At 38.9% G+C, this 21,738-nt stretch overlaps 1 protein-coding gene across 3 annotated transcripts in view; it reads right to left on the bottom strand.

Annotated features, from left to right (window-relative positions):
* grik2 (glutamate receptor, ionotropic, kainate 2) overlaps nucleotides 1-21,738 on the bottom strand; it is a 581,700-nt gene that overhangs the window by 110,369 nt on the left and 449,593 nt on the right. For all 3 annotated transcript variants that reach the window (XM_061948573.2, XM_061948579.2, XM_072912957.1), the window contains exon 12: nucleotides 16,217-16,440. In XM_061948573.2, the coding sequence (XP_061804557.2) occupies nucleotides 16,217-16,440 (224 nt within the window). The remainder of the gene's footprint in view (nucleotides 1-16,216; nucleotides 16,441-21,738) is intronic.

Below are 21,738 nucleotides of genomic sequence, written 5' to 3'. Positions count from 1 at the left end.
AAACACTGTACTTTAATCAAGTGATTTTGTTTTGACATACCACCAGATGGAGCAAGTGGTACACGTACCACTATTTGAGAATTACTGCTAAAGGCTATTAGGAGCTACAAGCTACGCAACAGCTAAGCACACCTAGCCCACAAGCTAAATATACAGTACATGATAAGTATCCTTATTTGAACAATCTTGTAGTCTAAAACACCACATTTGTCAATATCAACATATTCAATCATTATAGGTGCAAAGAAGGATTGATACAAAGTCTCCAAAGCAGAAGCGTATTAGAAAATATCCAGTAACAAACGTGTCCACATCATTCAATTTACTGCATCAAGATGTTAACTTGATCAATTATTGTCACCACTGGGTTTTGCCGAAAAATAATTAAAACTCCATGAATTGATTTACGTGGACCCCGACTTAAACGAGTTGAAAAACTTATTCGGGTGTTACCATTTAGTGGTCAATTGTACGGAATATGTACTGTACTGTGCAATCTACTAATAAAAGTTTCAATCAATCAATCAATCCATTTCAATTAAAGACAGGATAAGACAATTCCAGACGGTTAATAATAACTAGTTTAGTGTTTTTCATACCATTGTTTTCTGTTTTGTGCCGATATCGTAATGGACCAATATCAATATCGACCAATACCCAAGCCTGCGATATGGGTATTGAATCAAAAGTGAAAAAGTTGTATTGGGACACCCCTAATCCTGATACTATCCTTGGTATCTACACCACAATCTATGGATCGATCCGCCCTCCTCTTATGTGTTGTGTACCGACACAGTTAACAGTTTATATTATATTATCGTCTTTCACACTCTTATTAATCTACTTGTTAATTACTACTTATTTCTCCTAACGCGGTTCCATCTACACTTTAAACGTTACTAAGCACGTATTTCTTGGTTGCTCGCTTAGCGGTTAGTATAGCTATTAGCTCCTGATTTGCTCTCGGTGGGTGACATGTTAAACCTTGTCCTCCAGTGATAATGGTAATTGCTAATGATACTTAACATACTAAGACATGCAGTTTATTTGCCCTAACGAAAATGATTATTTTCTGATTGATTGGCACATCCCTACTGAATATAATAAATGTTTTATAAAAGATGTCTGTGTATCGCAGGGGTGTCAAAGTCAAGGCTCTTTATCTATGGCCCCCTAGGATGATATTTGATTAGTATTAGAACCGGCCCACAGGCCACAGCCGCCTGCTGCTGTTTTGCACGCACTATTACTCCATCAGGGTTTGCACTAGGAATTTTCAAAATGGGGTCCCAGGGACCCCGTCAAGTACTCAGTGAAACAATTTTCTAAAATTTGCAATTCAAACATGTCACCTTATGGCAGTGGTTCTCGACCTTTTTTCAGTGATGTACCCCCTGTGAAATTGTTTTAAATTAAAGTACCCCCTAATCAGAGCGAAGCATTTTTGGTTGAAAACAAGAGATAAAGAAGTAAAATACAGCACTACGTCATCAGTTTCTGATTTATTAAATTGTAGAAAAAGGCAAAATATTGCTCATTTGTAGTGGTCTTTCTTGAACTATTTGGAAAAAAAAGATAGGTTTTTATTTATATTTATAAAGGTTTTTTGAATTGTTGCTATTTTTAGAATATTTAAAAAAAATCTCACGTACCCCTTGGCATACCTTCAAGTACCCCCAGGGGTACGCGTACCCCCATTTGAGAACCACTGCCTTATGGCATTATTGCATTGTTCAACAAAAAAAAAGTTATTAAGGACTAAATGTAAAACATTTGTTTTACTTGTGACCCTTACTGAATACTATCTATTAGTTATGTGAATCTTACGACAACTCGCGATTCCGTTCCGATTCTTGGGGTGACAATTAGATTCAGAATTGATTTTCGATTAAAAAAAAATCTTGCAATATATTTATTCAGTGTTATTCCATCAAGTCATTAAAAATGGGGCCCCACAGTGAATTTTTGGGTTCCCATTTTTTTGTAACCGTTTTGAAAACAAATGATAAATGCATGCATTATCCTGTTATACCTCACATTCTATATTGGGTTTTGTAAAAAGGTTGTCATAAACGTTACTTAATTCATAAAAAAAAAAAATAATAATACACAAGAAAACTATTTTTTATGTATATGTAAATGTATTCAGTTATAAAAATTAATTCACTTTCTTCTTTCATTCTGGATCTAAACTTTACCGCGGCCGATATTTTTTTTCCTGTATTTTTATTGTAATATTTTCAGACTGACTTCTATTTTTGACCAAAGTAAGACAAGGAAAATAATCTGAAGTTTTTATTTTTTAGTTTTAATGCCACGATTTTAATAGTCCGGCCCGCGTGTGCACAGATTTCCCTGAGCTAAAATGAGTTTGACACCCCTGATGCATCGATACCATGACTCGCTCAGCTGCAACCTGAGTGATTCACTTTACTATTATATTGGTGTACTCGAGTATTATACAGTACTCGAGAGGCCGGCTATAGTCGTCATCACACGTTTTGTAGACGGCGGCTAGTCTAGTGCGCCGCCGCCATTGCAGGGTTGGTCAGAAACTAGCAGATCAATGGCGTCATAGAAGGCGATACAACTCGACCCTTCTTCCATTGTGGCACTGTCATTTCAATTACGCTGTCCTTGCATTATCTCGGGTCATCTGCGCTGCGACCGGAGATGTTTTTGAGCACGGTCAGATAAGCCGGGGTGAAAAATGAGGTATTCACTCATATGTGAGCAATGTCCATCTTGTATCCTTTCACAGGAGCAGAAATGTCAAGACATCTTTGTTATAATGGTCACACCTACGTCGACTACCGGCATTATTTCTGCAGGGTCATGGGAGTGACATGAAATAGCTACACTGATAGTGCTTGTAAATGTTTAGTTGGAATATTTTTAAATATGTTAACATTAAAGGCAATAATTATTGATGCTTCTTTTTACATTTTGGTAACACTTTAGTATGGGGAACATACTCTGGGGAACATATTCTAAGTAAAAAAGACTTAATTTAGAGTTATTTGGACAATAGGGGAACATATAAGGGTTAGGGTTACTAATACGCAATAATTCTGAGGTTATTGAGGGAAGACTCTTAGTTAATGGCTTACTGGTTGTATATTAAGGCCATGCAGAATAAGGTATTAATAGGTACTTAATCATGACTAATTATTAGCCAATATGTTACTAATTTGCATGTTAATAAGCAACTAATTAATGGTGAATATGTTCCCCATACAAAAGTGTTACCATAAACTATTAATACAGTAAGTACTTAATGATGACTAATTAAGAGCCAATATGTTACTCATTTGAATGTTAATAAGCAACTAATTAATGGTGAATATGTTCCCCATACTTAAGTGGTACCATAAGGCATTAATAAGTACTTAAAAAGGACTAATTAAGAGCAAACATTTTACTATTTTGCATGTTAATAAGCAACTAATTAATGGTGAGTATGTTCCCCATACTAAAGTGTTACCATAAGGCATTAATAAGTACTTAAAAGTGACTAATTAAGAGCCAATATGTTACTAACTTGCATGTTAATAAGCAACTAATTAATGGTGAATATGTTCCCCATACTTAAGTGTTACCATAAGGCATTAATAAGTACTTAATAAGGACTAATTAAGAGCCAATATGTTACTATTTTGCATGTTAATAAGCACCTAATTAATGGTGAATATGTTCCCCATACTAAAGTGTTACCATAAGGCATTAATATGTACTTAATGACTAATTATGAGCTAATATGTTACTCATTTGCATGTTAATAAGCAACTAATTAATGGTGAATATGTTCCCCATACTAAAGTGTTAGCACAAGGCATTCATAAGTACTTAATAATGACTAATTAAGAGCCAAAATGTTACTCATTTGCATGTTAATAAGCAACTAATTAATGGTGAATATGTTCCCCATACTAGTGTTAGCATAAAGCATTAATAAGTACTTAATAATGACTAATTAAGAGTCAATATGTTACTCATTTGCATGTTAATGAGCAACTAATTAATGGTGAATATGTTCCCTATATTTAAGCGTTACCATAATGTATTAACTACTTAATAATGACTAATTAAGAGCCAATATGTTACTAATTTGAATGTTAATAAGCACCTAATTAATGGTGAATATGTTCCCCATACTAAAGTGTTATCATAAGGCATTAATAAGTACTTAATAAGGACTAATTAAGAGCCAATATGTTACTATTTTGCATGTTAATAAGGAACTAATTAATGGTGAATATGTTCCCCATACTAAAGTGTTACCATAATGTATTAATAAGTACTTAATAAGGACTAATTAAGAGCCAATATGTTACTAATTTTCATGATAATAAGCAACTAATTAATTGTGAATATGTTCCCCATACTAAAGTGTTAGCACAAGGCATTAATAAGTACTTAATAATGACTAATTAAGAGCCAAAATGTTACTCATTTGTATGTTAATAAGCAACTAATTAATGGTGAATATGTTCCCCATACTAGTGTTAGCATAAAGCATTAATAAGTACTTAATAATGACTAATTAAGAGTCAATATGTTACTCATTTGCATGTTAATGAGCAACTAATTAATGGTGAATATGTTCCCCATATTTAAGCGTTACCATAATGTATTAATAAGTACTTAATAAGGACTAATGGTGAATTTGTTCCCCATATTAAAGTGTTACCATAAGGCATTAGTAAGTATTTAATAAGGACTACTTAAGAGCCAATATGTTACTAACTTGCATGTTAATAAGCAACTAATTAATGGTGAATATGTTCCCCATATTTAAGCGTTACCATAATGTATTAATAAGTACTTAATAAGGACTAATTAAGAGCCAATATGTTACTAATTTTAATGATAATAAGCAACTAATTAATGGTGAATATATTCCCCAAAATAAAGTGTTACCATAAGGCATTAATAAGTAGTTAATAATGACTAATTAAGATCCAATATGTTACTAATTTGCATGTTAATAAGCAACTAATTAATTGTGAATGATACCACAAATTTGGGTATCAATCTGATACCAAGTAGTTACAGGATCATACAATGGTCATCATAATTAAAATCATTTAAGTCCTCATGTGTCCAGGGACATATTTTCTGAGTTTATAAACGTAATATAAATTTAAAAAAAACCAAAAGAAGATGTGATGCCAAAAAAAGTGGGCGGCGGGACTGGTAAAATCACGGCAAAATAACTTAAAAATAAAGACAACTTCAGATTGTTTTCTTTGTTTAGAAATAGAAAAAACACATTCTGAAAATGTACAAATCATAATGTTGTTGTTTTTTTTTTTGCTTGTTTTTTTTTTAATACTTACATGTTGTGGTTTATAGTATCCTACTTTTATTTGTCGTTATTTATACTTTCTAAATAAAATATGTGATAAGGTTCATCAGTCAACTCATTGGTGTTAATTTTCAATATATCAAGATAAAAAAAATATCACAATCAAATTGCAGGATGCTATTTATGTAGTTTGATCATTTTTATTACATTACAGAGGATGTCAAGTGTAGATCCACCAATGGCGTTTGTTTACATTGTGACGCTGGTGAGCTACGGTGTGTAGTGAAGCATGTTTAGCTATTCCTCGTCCTGCAGGGATGATACTTGTAAGAAACGTACTGTATTTGTCGCCATGGAGGCGAGGATTTGGTGATTTAAGAGTAGCTAAATCACTGCAGGCTGGGGCTGTCTTAAAGCACCTCTTCCTGAGGGCGTTTTAGTGTTATAACTTCACCTTTATCTTTAGTTTTCAAGCCAAAATGCGTCCGTTCTCCCTTTTCTGTGTACACACTGTGTCTGTTTGCAAGTACTCTGTGATTCTGCGCTGCCGAACATGCTTGTCTGCTCGTAAACCGGCAATGACACGACGAGGCGGGCGCGGCAGACCGGTACTTTTCAGAGGCGGTATAGTACCGAATATGATTCATTAGTTTCGCGGTACTATACTAATACTGGTATACCGTACAACCCTAGGTACCACGATATAGTATAATTGACTTCTTCTTTCATAAAAGACCTGCACTGTAACTAAGACATGGAACTGAACCCAACATGCATTTGTGTGTCAAAGAAAAGATGGTAAAGTGATGGCAGAGTGGGATTTCAACACTTACCCAAACACTTACTTAGTGTGGTGCAAAATACAATAGGTGCATATTCTGAGCCAACTTAGATGACAGTTGCTGCCTGTTAATTATTATGTGCAATCATAACGCCAGTAACATCGGGGGGAAAAAAACACTTGTGGTAACCGTAAAACTGCAGGGGTCACGGCTGGAAGAGAGCCACTGTCTCCTGCAGGTTTTAGAGTTAACATCAACTCGTTCTTTTTTTTCCTCACCGTGGTTCAAAATATACCCTTTTAAAAGCAACGACAACAACAAGCGACAATATTACAGCCAGTGCAAATGACCGGACCCGACAGCAAAGGCTGCATGTGAATGGACACGCAAAAAGCAAAAGTGCCCATCAACACGGACAAGAAGTAAGCAAGATTGATTGATTGATTAACCTCGGCTCCTTCTCTGATTTCCCAACAGAGATGTGAACGGAGGAGAGAAGGAAGAGACGAGCGGAGACAAGTTAATTAACTAATAGCCTTTTAGCACCCTTGCTGTTTACCGCTCTTTCTTTTCATTGTCGGAAACATTTCCAACCTGATCTACAGTACGAAAGGTTTGCATGTGTGTACAGCTCTGGTAATGGGTACATTCGCACCCACCTGCACAAATGTACTTCAAAATATAACAATCAAAATAAATATGACTATTTTTTTTTTATGTACTAGGGCAGGGGTCGGCAACCCAAAATGTTGAAAGAGCCATATTGGACCAAAAATACAAAAACAAATCTGTCTGGAGCCGCAAAAAATTAAAAGCCATATTACCATACCTGCCAACTTTTGAAATCAGAAAAACCTAGTAGCCAGGGTCCAGGGGACGCAGGCCCCGGTAGGTCCAGGACAAAGTCCTGGTGTGGGGTTCAGGGGTTCGCCCCCCGACGCAAAATGATTATTAGCATTCAGACAGGTTAAAATGTTGCTAAAACCATCACTTTTCTATCAGTCACAGTGACTTTTCAAAACAAAAATATTACAGCAAAAATCATATGGGTTGATTGACATGTTTATTCTGTAAGCTAACTTCAATAGTTTGAAATTGTTTTGACAGTTAATGCCAGTTATCCTGTCAACCTTTCACAAGACTTCAATTTGTTAATTGAAAGTATAAACACTTTTTACAGTAAACAAATGGTAAAACAGTACTAAACAATTCCATTAAAAAAAAAATTGGTGTCATTATTAACTTTCTGTCCAAGCTTGTATAATCTACTGCCTTGTTCAATTGTAAAAAAATATTCTGTGCCTAAAATTCACATTTCTATCACAATTATCATACTGTAAACATGGTAAGCTAACTTCATTACAATTAATAGTCCTGTCAATAGCATGGAATTACAATTCAAACGTAGTTTTTTGTAAGCCTTTCAAAAGAATTCAAAATATGAAAAATTAATGAAAATTTATTTAAGCCATCAGACACTTGAAAAGTGGCACATCACATCTCTAATGTAATCATTTGAACTTTTCAACAGAAATAGCTCTGCAAAAATATTAAGGACATACTTCTGTATTTTGGTAGTTATGCTGTCAACATTTAACAAGATTTCTTCAACTTGGACTTGAAAGCATAAATAGTATAAACACTTTTAACAGTATAACAGTACTAAACAATTCCAATAGATAACATTGGTGTCATTACCTTTTTGTGGCTAAAATCCAAATTTATTCTAGTCCATGCTCAATTATTGCCTCCGTAAATAAAACTTCGGCATTTATCACATCCAAAGAATCTGTTTGGGCGAGGAAAAACGTTGAAAGTTTTCCACTTGTATCGCTAGCAACGGCATTAGACTTGTGTTTTTTTTGTCCCAACGTGGTCTTTTACATCGCTAATTCCTCCGTGTCCGATCGAAAAATCTTGTCTGCACAAGGTGCAATTCGCGTAGTTTTCACCCTTTTTGGAACGGATAATTATTCCCGGATAGGGCTTTTGAATATTCTTCACGGAATGACTGCAGTTTTCTTTTCGGTTTAAGAATCGTTTGCGATTTTTCTCCGGCTGATTCCATGATCGTTCGCTCGTTTGGAAACAATGGGCAACAGGTGCCTCGTGCTTGGCAGCGGTGCTATAAATAGCCTCGCGCATGGCATTCGGAATGGCTCGATAGGAAGTTACGGGAAGCAGTGTCGATTGTCATTGTTGTTACGCGATTTCGTGAATAAAACTTTTTTTTAAATATTTGTTTTTAATTAATGAAAAACCATATTTTTTATCACTGCAACTGTAACCCGGAATAGGTTGATGAAAACCGTACTAATTACGGGAAAACCAGAGTAGTTGGCAGGTATGTATTACATAGAGATAGTGTGTCATGAGATATAAATTGAATTAAGGACTTAAAATAAACTAAATGACCTCAAATATAGCTACAAACGAGGCATAATGATGCAATATGTACATATAGCTAGCCTAAATAGCATGTTAGCATCGATTAGCTCGCAGTCATGCAGTGACCAAATATGTCTGATTAGCACTCCACACAAGTCAATAACATCAACAACACTCACCTTTCATGCACAACCTTAAAAGTTTGGTGGACAAAATGAGACAGAAAAAGAAGTGGCATAAAACACGTCCTAGAAAGTCGGAGAAAGTTGTACATGTAAACAAACGACGGTGAGTTCAAGGATCGCCGTAATTAGTAGGACAAAACGGCGCTCGCCAAATACTCGAAATCAGTGACGCATGTTTAATATAAACAGTGTGCTTTATAACAATTAGGGAGGTTTGTGTTATGTATGTCCTCCTACAGAAACCATATTAAAACAAAAAATATATTTTTCCCCCTCATCTTTTTCCGTTTTTCATACATTTTTGAAAAAGCTCCAGAGAGCCACTAGGGCGGCGCTAAAGAGCCGCATGCGGCTCTAGAGCCGCGGGTTGCCGACCCCTGTGCTAGTGCATGCATGTATAATATGCATTAGTTTGACCATTTAAAATCACAATAATAAAAAAGAGATGCTTGGAAATAGTGATTCATAGTGTTACTTTTTAGTGTAACCATCATGAGCGTTCTGTTCAGGTATATTTCTTTTATATTTTGCTAAATCATCATAAATAGGTATTGATCAATCTTTAAGCTGTGTGTATTTGATTTCAGTTTGCTTTTGACATCTTATTTAACCTTGTGTTGCGCTCATGATGGCGTAACCGAACTAGATTATTTTGAATATTTATTTTCCTTTTTTACATTTAGTATATTTAAATATACTGTGTGTTATGCTTTTTTCTTTTTGGAACATGTACTGTACATATAATACAATAAAGTCCCATAAAAAAATTATGTTTCTAGCAATACTTTAATTTTGCCTTGGAAAGTAACACTCCAATGTCCAGTAGTGGAGCTGTACACATGTACTAAAACGTGCAAACTTGAGCTGGTGTGCAGAAAATTGCTTCCTTTAAATGAGCAAAATAGAACCCGTTTACACTGCACACCCAATCAGATTTTATTTTTTGCACATATATGATTTTTTTTTTGCCAGTCTGAATGCTCCAAAGCGCTTCAGATCTGATCTTTTGGCATCATTAACCATGAATTGATTAACGTGGACCCCGATTTAAACACGTTGAAAAACTTATTGGGGTGTTACCATTTAGTGGCAATTGTACGGAATATGTACTGTACTGTGCAATCTACTAATAAAAGTTTCAATCAATCAATCAATCAGATTCAGACCACATCAGGAGGTAGTCCAAATCGGATTGGAATCCGATCTTCTCGAATGTGACTTCAGTCTAAACACAATGCGACCTGAATGTGACTTTTTCCTCAGCTTTGCGCGAGCTACGTCACTCGTGTGCGCCAGTGGAAGTGGATATTCCATCACAACATCCGGTTTCTATCAAAGTCTATTTAAGACGACCAAATGTTCGGTGCATAACTTATCAATAGTGCGCAAATAATAGGCTACATGTCAGGGGTGTCAAAATCATTTTAGATCGGGGGCCACATAGAGAAAAATCTACTGGGCCGGACTGGTAAAATCACGGCACGATAACTTAAAAATAAAGACAACTTCAGATTGTTTTCTTTGTTTAAAAATAGAACAAGCACATTCTGAAAATGTACAAATCATAATGTTGTTGTTGTAGTATTCTACCTTTATTTGTCGTTATTTATACTTTCTGAATAAATTATGGGATAATGTTCATCAGTCAAGTCGTTGGTGTTCATTTTCAATCTATCAAAATAAAAAATTATCAAAATCAAATTACAGGATGTTATTTATGTAATTTGCTCATTTTCCTCGACTGGTGCACTAACATATGTAGCATCATCTACAACAGGGGTGTCAAACTCAAATACAGAGTGGGCCAAAATTTTAAACTGAACAAATTAACCTTTTAATAGGGAACCAAACAAGTTTTTGCATTGAATATTGAACAAGCAAGGCTTATGTAACTTTATAGTGACATGCAAAATCGAGTTTGGTGATAGCGGGGGGGGTGTATATTGTAGCGTCTGGAAGAGTTAGTGCAGCAAGGGGTTTTGGGTATTTGTTCTGTTGTGTTACGGTGCGGATGTTCTCCCGAAATGTGTTTGCCATTCTTGTTTGGTGTGGGTTCACAGTGTGGCGCATATTTGTAACAGTGTTAAAGTTGTTTATACGGCCACCCTCAGTGTGACCTGTATGGCTGTTGATCAAGTATGCCTTGCATTCACTCATGTGTGTGTAAAAGCCGCATATATTATGTGACTGGGTTGCAGTGAATAGTGTTCTACCTTTATTTGTCGTTATTTATACTTTCTGAATAAATTATGGGATAATGTTCGTCAGTCAAGTCGTTGGTGTTCATTTTCAATCTATCGAGATAAAAAAATAATATCAAAATCAAATTACAGGATGTTATTTATGTAATTTGCTCATTTTCCTCGACTGGTACACTAACATATATAGCATCATCTACAACAGGGGTGTCAAACTCAAATACAGAGTGGGCCAAAATTTTAAACTGAACAAATTAACCTTTTAATAGGGAACCAAACAAGTTTTTGCATTGAATATTGAACAAGCAAGGCTTATGTAACTTTATAGTGACATGCAAAATCGAGTTTGGTGATAGCGGGGGGGGTGTATATTGTAGCGTCTGGAAGAGTTAGTGCTGCAAGGGGTTCTGGGTATTTGTTCTGTTGTGTTACGGTGCGGATGTTCTCCCGAAATGTGTTTGTCATTCTTGTTTGGTGTGGGTTCACAGTGTGGCGCATATTTGTAACAGTGTTAAAGTTGTTTATACGGCCACCCTCAGTGTGACCTGTATGGCTGTTGATCAAGTATGCCTTGCATTCACTCATGTGTGTGTAAAAGCCGCATATATTATGTGACTGGGTTGCAGTGAATAGTGTTCTACCTTTATTTGTCGTTATTTATACTTTCTGAATAAATTATGGGATAATGTTCGTCAGTCAAGTCGTTGGTGTTCATTTTCAATCTATCGAGATAAAAAAATAATATCAAAATCAAATTACAGGATGTTATTTATGTAATTTGCTCATTTTCCTCGACTGGTACACTAACATATATAGCATCATCTACAACAGGGGTGTCAAACTCAAATACAGAGTGGGCCAAAATTTTAAACTGAACAAATTAACCTTTTAATAGGGAACCAAACAAGTTTTTGCATTGAATATTGAACAAGCAAGGCTTATGTAACTTTATAGTGACATGCAAAATCGAGTTTGGTGATAGCGGGGGGGGGTGTATATTGTAGCGTCTGGAAGAGTTAGTGCTGCAAGGGGTTCTGGGTATTTGTTCTGTTGTGTTACGGTGCGGATGTTCTCCCGAAATGTGTTTGTCATTCTTGTTTGGTGTGGGTTCACAGTGTGGCGCATATTTGTAACAGTGTTAAAGTTGTTTATACGGCCACCCTCAGTGTGACCTGTATGGCTGTTGATCAAGTATGCCTTGCATTCACTCATGTGTGTGTAAAAGCCGCATATATTATGTGACTGGGTTGCAGTGAATAGTGTTCTACCTTTATTTGTCGTTATTTATACTTTCTGAATAAATTATGGGATAATGTTCATCAGTCAAGTCGTTGGTGTTCATTTTCAATCTATCGAGATAAAAAAATAATATCAAAATCAAATTACAGGATGTTATTTATGTAATTTGCTCATTTTCCTCGACTGGTGCACTAACATATATAGCATCATCTACAACAGGGGTGTCAAACTCAAATACAGAGTGGGCCAAAATTTTAAACTGAACAAATTAACCTTTTAATAGGGAACCAAACAAGTTTTTGCATTGAATATTGAACAAGCAAGGCTTATGTAACTTTATAGTGACATGCAAAATCGAGTTTGGTGATAGCGGGGGGGGGTGTATATTGTAGCGTCTGGAAGAGTTAGTGCTGCAAGGGGTTCTGGGTATTTGTTCTGTTGTGTTACGGTGCGGATGTTCTCCCGAAATGTGTTTGTCCTTCTTGTTTGGTGTGGGTTCACAGTGTGGCGCATATTTGTAACAGTGTTAAAGTTGTTTATACGGCCACCCTCAGTGTGACCTGTATGGCTGTTGATCAAGTATGCTTTGCATTCACTCATGTGTGTGTAAAAGCCGCATATATTATGTGACTGGGCTGGCACGCTGTTTGTATGGAGGAAAAGCGGACGTGAAGACAGGTTGTAGAGGACGTTAAAGGCAGTGCCTTTAAGGCACGCCCCCAATATTGTTGTCCGGGTGGAAATCGGGAGAAATTCGGAAGAGTGGTTGCCCCGGGAGATTTTCGGGAGGGGCACTGAACTTCGGCAGTCTCCTGGGAAAATCGGGTGGGTTGGCAAGTATGGGTATTAGTAGTGAATAATACCGGCGGGCCAACTTTAATCTTAATTTGATATTGCCTCAAGGGCCAAATGAAATTACACGGCGGGCCCCCGCAGGCCAGAGTTTGACACCCATGATCTACAACGATAAAAATAATTGCTATTGCGACATCCAGTGGACACATTTAGAACAGCAGTTTCTTCCATTCAAAAATGTCGGCTCATTTTTATACTTAGCAAACTCATCCCGTCGGCCGGATAAGACCTGTCAGGCCCGTGGGCCGTACATTTGACACCCCTGTTCTCGATCATCATTTGTCCCATAGCAGTCGTTGTTGGCAGCATGGCTCAGGTGGTAGAGTCGTTGTCTCCCAACCTGACGGTTTGGGGGTTTCGATCCTCAGTTCCCCCTGTGACCATGTCGAAGTATCCTTGGGCAAGATACTGAACCCCCGGTTGCTCCTGATCAGTAGGTTTCATAGTTGGAAGCCAAATCGGTGCCCTGTGACCAAGAGGGGCTTGTGACCAGTCAAGAGTATGGCCAGACAATCTCCTAAATGAATGGTCAAAATACCCACACGTGACGACAGGGCATCAAGTTGGCTTCCGAGCATTTAAGTCCTATTTTAAAACTCATTTGTACTGTATATGCGAGCCTTTAAATAGACCCCCCTTTTAGACCAGTTGATCTGCCGTCTTTTTTCTGCTCTGACCCCCTATCCTGCGTGGAGAGGTTATCAGGTGACCACAGATGACGCGCTAGCTGTTCAAAGTCGGGCCCCGGGGTGGGCCACTCATCTCTGCATCAGTTGCGGACGTGATCTCCTGCTAACCCCACTATGGACTGGACTCTCACACTATTAACTAGATCCACTCGACGTCCATTGCACCGGTCGCCACATCTGCGGTCCCCCTTATTGTATCCCATTGGGTTACGCTTTTTCTTGCCCTGATGTGGGATCTGAGCCGAGGATGCCGTTGTGGCTTGTGCAGCCCTTTGAGACACTCGTGATTAAAGGCTATTTAAATACACTTTGATTGATTGATTGATTTTAAAACGGAGTTGGCCATGTTCTCTGTTTACACAGCTTTGCATAGTCTTATTCACTACCGCCATCTAACGTTTTGGAACTGCAACTGCATGCAAACTCTACAATATAATAATTGCAAATGAGAATGTAAGGATTATCCGCTCGGTGCTCAATGAGATTTTATTATTAAACAACCTTTTTTAACACATTAACACACACAGAAGTACTGAACATTAGAACTGTTGAGCACCGGTATTGGTTTCCAGGTATTGGTACTGTTATCGATTCAAATGTGAAAAAGTACCCATCCCTAGATACTAGATGCTACATTGCGCAATAGAATTAACCCACAAAGTCTTAAAAGTTGCAGTAAACTTTTTGCAGCAAATCTCGCCTAAGTCTGGCCCGGTTCGAATGTCCTACTGTCATCGCATTTTAAGAGACTAGGGCAGGGGTCGGCAACCTTTACCAGTCAAAGAGCCATTTTGACCAGTTTCGCAAATTATAGAAAACAATGGGAGCCGCAAATTTTTTTAGAAATTTTAAATGAAATAACACTGCATACAAAGGTTTTTTTTTGCTTTGTGTTATGTATCAACCAGGGGTCTCAGACACGCTGCCCACACCTTTATATGGAATTTGGAAGCTCTCCAAGGTTTCTCATAGTCATTCACATCGACGTCCTTATGTGGGCTTTGTACCGAGGATGTCGTTGTGGCTTGTGCAGCCCTTTGAGACACTTGTGATTTAGGGCTATATAAATAAACATTGATTGATTGATTGATTGGTTGGTGCGGCACGCGGGTTTTAAATGAATGCCGCTTGCCAACATCATGGCGTGCCGTGAAGGTACAGCATATAGCATTCACTACAACCAGCGTGCCTGATCAGCCACACGTTGTATGGTGTTTCCGCTTGCTCACGTAGGTGACAGCAAGGCATACTTGGTCAACAACCACACAGGTTACACTGACGGTGGCGGTATAAAAAAAAACTATAACACTCTTAATAATAATGCGCCACACTGTGAACCCACACCAAACAAGAATGACAAACACATTTTGGGAGAACATCTGCACCTTAACACAACATAAACACAACAGGACAAATACCCAGAATCCCATGCAGCCCTAACTCTTCCGGGATACATTATACACCCCCGCAACCAAACCCCGCTCACCTCAACCGACGCACAGAGGGAGGGGGGTTGATGTGTGAGGGAGCAGGGTTGGGGTGGGGGCGGGGTTTGGTGGTAGCAGGGGTGTATAATGCAGCCCGGAAGAGTCAGGGCTGCATGGGATTCTGGGTGTTTGTTCTGTTGTGTTTATGTTGTGTTAAGGTGCAGATGTTCTCCCGAAATGTGTTTGTCATTCTTGTTTGGTTTTGGTTCAAAGTGTGGCGCATTATTAGTAAGAGTGTTAAAGTTGTTTTATATGGTCACCGTCAGTGTAACCTGTGTGGCTGTTGACAAAGTATGCCTTGCTGTCACGTAGATGTATAATGTATAAAAAGTATTGGCCTGGCACGCTGTTAATGCAGATTGTAGAGAGCGCCAAATGTTGTACCATCATGGCACGCCCTTATTATAGCTGTAAGGGTGAAAATCGGTTAATATTATTCCCGGGAGTTTTCTGCGAGAGGCACTGAAATCCGGAAGTCCCACGGGAAAATTGGGGGGTTCAATAAGTAAGCTGCTGAGCCGCATCAGAGTGATCAAAGAGCCGCATGCGGCCCCGGAGCCGCGGGTTGCCGACCCCTGGACTAGGGGAACGTGAAGAGAGGGGCAGCATACAAGGAGTGCACATATGTATTATCACTCTCTCAGACACATCCCCACAACCCTAAAACATATTGTACACCTGTCACGTCTCAGCCTAAGGTCTGAGATTCTCTGTCTGCCAGTGTCTCTCGGGGTTTGCCCTCTTCCTAGTACCAGAGTGGAAACAGGCCAGGGGTAACCTTGCAGCCTTGCTCTGTGGAAGATGATGTTCTCGAAAGAGATTACTCATGCAAAGTAAACGTGGTCGTGATCCTCGGTTGTCCGTCTGCGTTAAACACGTTAACACGGCAATGATGTGGCGTTCAGGACATTTTGCATGGCAATCGATTAGTAAGTGCGTGGAGGATTCACCAATTCAGCATGCTCGGGACACAGCTCCTGTAATCACTGAGATGAGCCTATTGTTAGTCATACTGGCAAAGACCGAAGTGACGACACCGGAGCAAGACTCGAACTTGTGTGTGATCGCGGGTGGCGACATGTTACCTGGCTATGACAAACAGCACACAACTGACACCCAAGTAAGCCAGCAGAATATACATCCAGATATCAGGCGAGAGGGGGTTGAGGAAGGAGAAGACCCCCGGGTTGGTCCCATTCGGCTTGCGGTAGAGTATACTTATACCCAACGTCATGAAGGGCTTGGAGAAGTCAATAACCTTCTCGCGCACGTATGTGATGGCTAGGGGGGCCACTGCCAGATCAGCTCTCTGTCAATAACAAACATAAAAAGGAAGAAGGATAGGCCGTAAGTTAAGGGCACAGGAAGTGTTCAGAGGCAATCAAATTAAGAAAACAGGATCTATACACACGGCTTGTTCTTTACCAATGCACTTTGGGTGAAATGTAAAGCTTTCATTTTGTGTAATTTCAACAATGGATTCATTTGTTTATTTTTTAACCCCCCATAAAAGGTCTGGAATTCCAAATATCCACTATCATACAAATGAGTTGGGAAATTGTGTTAGATGTAAATATAAACGGAATACAATAATTTGCAAATCCTATTCAACCCATATTCAATTGAATGTACTACAAAGACAAGATATTTGATGTTCAAACTCATAAACTTTATTTTTTTTTTGCAAAAAATAATTAACTTAGAATGTCATGGCTGCAACACATGCCAAAGTAGTTGTGTGTTGCATGGACTTTCCTTTTAACAACACTCAGTAAACATTTGGGAACTGAGGAGACACATTTTTGAAGCTTCTCAGGTGGAATTCTTTCCCATTCTTGCTTGATGTACAGCTTAAGTTGTTCAACAGTCCGGGGGTCTCCGTTGTGGTATTTTAGGCTTCATAATGCGCCACACATTTTCAATGGGAGACAGGTCTGGACTACAGGCAGGCCAGTCTAGTACCCGTACTCTTTTACTATGAAGCCACGTTGATGTAACACGTGTCTCGGCATTGTCTTGCTGAAATAAGCAGGGGCGTCCATGGTAACGTTGCTTGCATGGCAACATATGTTGCTCCAAAACCTGTATGTACCTTTCAGCATTAATGGCGCCTTCACAGATGTGTAAGTTACCCATGTCTTGGGCACTAATACACCCCCATACCATCACGGATGCTGGCTTTTCAATTTTGCGCCTATAACAATCCGGATGGTTCTTTTCCTCTTTGGTCCGGAGGACACGACATCCACAGTTTCCAAAAACAATTTGAAATGTGGACTCGTCAGACCACAGAACACTTTTCCACTTTGTATCAGTCCATCTTAGATGAACTCAGGCCCAGCGAAGCCGATGGCGTTTCTGGGTGTTGTTGATAAACGGTTGTTGCCTTGCATAGGAGAGTTTTAACTTGCACTTACAGATGTAGTTACTGACAGTGGGTTTCTGAAGTGTTCTTGAGCCTATGTGGTGATATCCTTTACACACGGATGTCGCTTGTTGATGCAGTACAGCCTGAGGGATCGAAGGTCACGGGCTTAGCTGCTTACGTGCAGTGATTTCTCCAGATTCTCTGACCCCTTTGATGATATTGTGTACCGTAGATGGTGAAATCCCTAAATTCCTTGCAATAGCTGGTGAGAAAGGTTTTTCTTAAACTGTTCAACAATTTGCTCACGCATTTGTTGACAAAGTGGTGACCCTCGCCCCATCCTTGTTTGTGAATGACTGAGCATTTCATGGCATCTACTTTTATACCCAATCATGGCACCCACCTGTTCCCGATTTGCCTGTTCACCTGTGGGATGTTCCAAATAAGTGTTTGATGAGCATTCCTCAACTTTATCAGTATTTATTGCCACCTTTCCCAACTTCTTTGTCACGTATTGCTGGCATTAAATTCTAAAGTTAATGATTATTTGCAAAAAAAAAAAAAAAGTTTATCAGTTTGAAAATCAAATATGTTGTCTTTGTAGCATATTCAACTGAATATGGGTTGAAAATGATTTGCAAATCATTGTATTTCGTTTATATTTACATCTAGCACAATTTCCCAACTCATATGGAAACGGGGTTTGTACTACAGGGAGTACTGTGAGCGGTCCCATTTGACTTGCACACTATCATCAGACTGAGACTATATTATATCACTGGAAGAACATGTTAAATGTCCTATGTGTAAACCATCTCTCACGCCAAGTCAGCTCCGATCGGCTCATTGCACACTTGAATTTATTGGCTAGGCTTCATCAGACTCCTGCCGTTGTCTTTGTCCATTAACAAATGTACAATTACTGCTGTCGATTTCCTTTTCACCACAGTAGTCTATAAGTAAGGGACACTATACTTGGCAACACCGAGGGCAGGGAAATGTCTACCACATGTACTTTAGGGCTATGTCTACACTAAGCCGGATAACCCTTTGAACAAATAATGGTAACACTTTAGTATGGGGAACATATTTCCCAATAATTAGTTGCTTATTAACATGCAAATGAGTAACATATTGGCTCTTAATTAGTCATTATTAAGTACTTATTAATGCCTTATTCTGCATGGCCTTATTATACAACCAGTAAGCCATTAACTAAGAGTAATCCCTCAATAACCTTAGAATTATTGCTTATTAGTAACCCTAACCCTAACCCTTATATGTTCCCCTAGTGTCCAAATAACTCTAAATTAAGTCTTTGTTACTTAGAATATATTCCCCATACTAAAGTGTTACCCAAATATTTATTTAGCCCTCAATCGTTTCAGCCACACTATTTTTTTACACGGGTATGTGCGTCGTCTATTTCTTGAATCTCCGGCTCTTTGCTTTGTATGGACTCATTGATCCTTCACAAACTGACTTCGGAGAGGAAGTGGCGCCAGAAAGACCACGCCCACACAGGAAGTGACGTCAGAAAGAACGCGCCACAGCCAGCTTCATAATAAAGCGGTTTCGTTACCCGGAGCTAACCACTGGAAATATGGAAGCGAGTCATCCAGACATGCCCGTGTAGAAATCACACATCAATACCTTAAACCAGGGGTGCTCATTACGTCGATCGCGAGCTACCGGTCGATCTCGGAGGGTGTGTCAGTCGATCACCAGCCAGGCATTAAAAAAATAGTCCTAAAAATTAGCGATCATAAATCTTCGCTATGACGTCACTTTCGTCACTTGATTGACATTCACGGCACCCGAGGGTCTTCTGAGATGACGCTGGCTGCTGCCAGCTCATTAAAATTACCGACTGGAAGGCGAGAAACACTTTATTTCAACAGACTGGCGCCGTACCTGCCGTCAAAACTCCAAAGACCGACTGCACAGTTGCACAGTTGCGCTAACAAAATAAGACTCTCAGAAAGCTGGCGTGCACAAGCTAGTAAGCTACGGGGTTTGCCGACAATGCATTTCTTGTAAAGTGTATACAAAGGAGTACGGAAGCTGGACAAATAAGATGCCAAAAACCAACCACTTTCAAGTGGTATTGGACAGAAAGGAGGACTTTTTTTCTCCTCCATTCGAAAATGCGGACGTATCAGCACCACTGTCTGATTACAATCACTGCAAAAGTCATCAGAATCAGGTAATACACCAACTTATATTCTTGTCTTCATGAAAGAAAGGAATCTATATGTGTTAAACATGCTTGTATTATCTTTAAACACCTTTAACTTGTTAACAATACTAACCATGTGTTAAACATGCTTGTATTATCTTTAAACACCTTTAAGTTGTTAACAATATTAACTATATGTATTAAACATTCTTGTATTATCATTAAACACCTTTAATTTATTAACAATATTAACTGTGTTAAACATGCTTGTATTATCATCAAACACCTTCATTTTGTTAACAATATTAACTATATGTGTTAAACATGCTTGCATTATCATTAAACACCTTTAACTTGTTAACAAAAACATATATTTAATAAATAAGTAAATATAAATTATATATATGAATGAGGTAGATCTCCACGACTTGATCAATTGAAAAGTAGCTCGTCTGCAGAAAAAGCTTGAGCACCCCTGCCTTAAGAGAAGCAAACGCGCGATTGCAGCTATTTCGGATACAACACTTCTCAGACGGCAACATCGACGGTCAAGCGACGGTTTTGGATGAAGCCTGGAAGAACGGCAGCCTGGTCAACGGGAACGGCAAGAGAACTTTCGAATGTCCAAGTCAGCTGTGATTCTACTTAGCGAAAAACTTTTTCCATTTGTCGAAGGGATAGACAACGACAGACTACGAAAAACAGCAAATACATTTGGACTAACAAAGCAGACTATTATTGGTTATTGGTTATTATATGTCGAGCTATTGCTCAACGTTTAGTTTTGTACTCTATAACTATTATGAATCCATGAAGTGGTTGCGGCCGTCAAGTATGACCGCCAATTTCAGCCTCCAAACACAGTGTCCTGACCAGATATCTAGATCTCGAGATTGATTGTTGTAAAATGTTCTTTATCACATTGTTTACTTTCACACGTGATTCATGTATGATGGCTCAGGTGTGATTCACTACAATATTTTAACAGCTGCTGATGGTGAGGCAAGCAAGGTTTACTGTTAGAAGAAATGTGGCAATAGTCTACATTGCAACACAGGGTAAGAATACACTTCCAGGTCAGAGGTGACTATGACGAGCGCATTTTTTCCGCGCATGCGTACTAGGTCGCGTTGCGCCGGCGGACGGAGGTGCGAGGGGTCTTAAAGGGGAACATTATCACAATTTCAGAATGGTTAAAACCATTAAAAATCAGTTCCCAGTGGCTTATTATATTTTTCGAAGTTATTTTCAAAATTTTACCCATCACGCAATATCCCTAAAAAAAAGCTTCAAAGTGCCTGATTTTAACCATCGTTATAAACACCCGTCCATTTTCCTGTGATGTCACATAGTGAAGCCAACACAAACAAACATGGCGGAAAGAACAGCAAGCTATAGCGACATTAGCTCGGATTCAGATTCTGATTTCAGCGGCTTAAGCGATTCAACAGATTACGCATGTATTGAAACGGATGGTTGTAGTGTGGAGGCAGGTAGCGAAAACGAAATTGAAGAAGAAACTGAAGCTATTGAGCCATATCGGTTTGAACCGTATGCAAGCGAAACCGATGAAAACGACACGACAGCCAGCGACACGGGAGAAAGCGAGGACGAATTCGGCGATCGCCTTCTAACCAACGATTGGTATGTGTTTGTTTGGCATTAAAGGAAACTAACAACTATGAACTAGGTTTACAGCATATGAAATACATTTGGCAACAACATGCACTTTGAGAGTGCAGACAGCCCAATTTTCCTCAATTAATATATTCTGTAGACATACCCTCATGTCATCAGGCTAGGGAAGCTAGGGTCGATATTCTTCTCTTGATCATCTTCGGTGGCATAAGGGACGGTGTGACCCAAGACATCCAGGGGGTTTAGCTCGCTCGTCTACGGGAACAAACTGACGCCATTGCTTGCCGTGCTAGCGAGGTCCTTTGTCCCTGAATTGCTCACACACTCCGGCAGATTCAATGGGGGTCTGGCGGCAGATTTCTTTGACTTTATCGTTGGAAATGCATCTGCTTTGAGTGTCGCAGGATATCCACACATTCTTG

This window comes from Nerophis lumbriciformis, linkage group LG04 (assembly GCF_033978685.3).
Source record: "Nerophis lumbriciformis linkage group LG04, RoL_Nlum_v2.1, whole genome shotgun sequence".
Classification (NCBI taxonomy): Eukaryota; Metazoa; Chordata; class Actinopteri; order Syngnathiformes; family Syngnathidae; genus Nerophis; species Nerophis lumbriciformis.
This window is presented reverse-complemented; position numbering and strand designations above follow the sequence as displayed.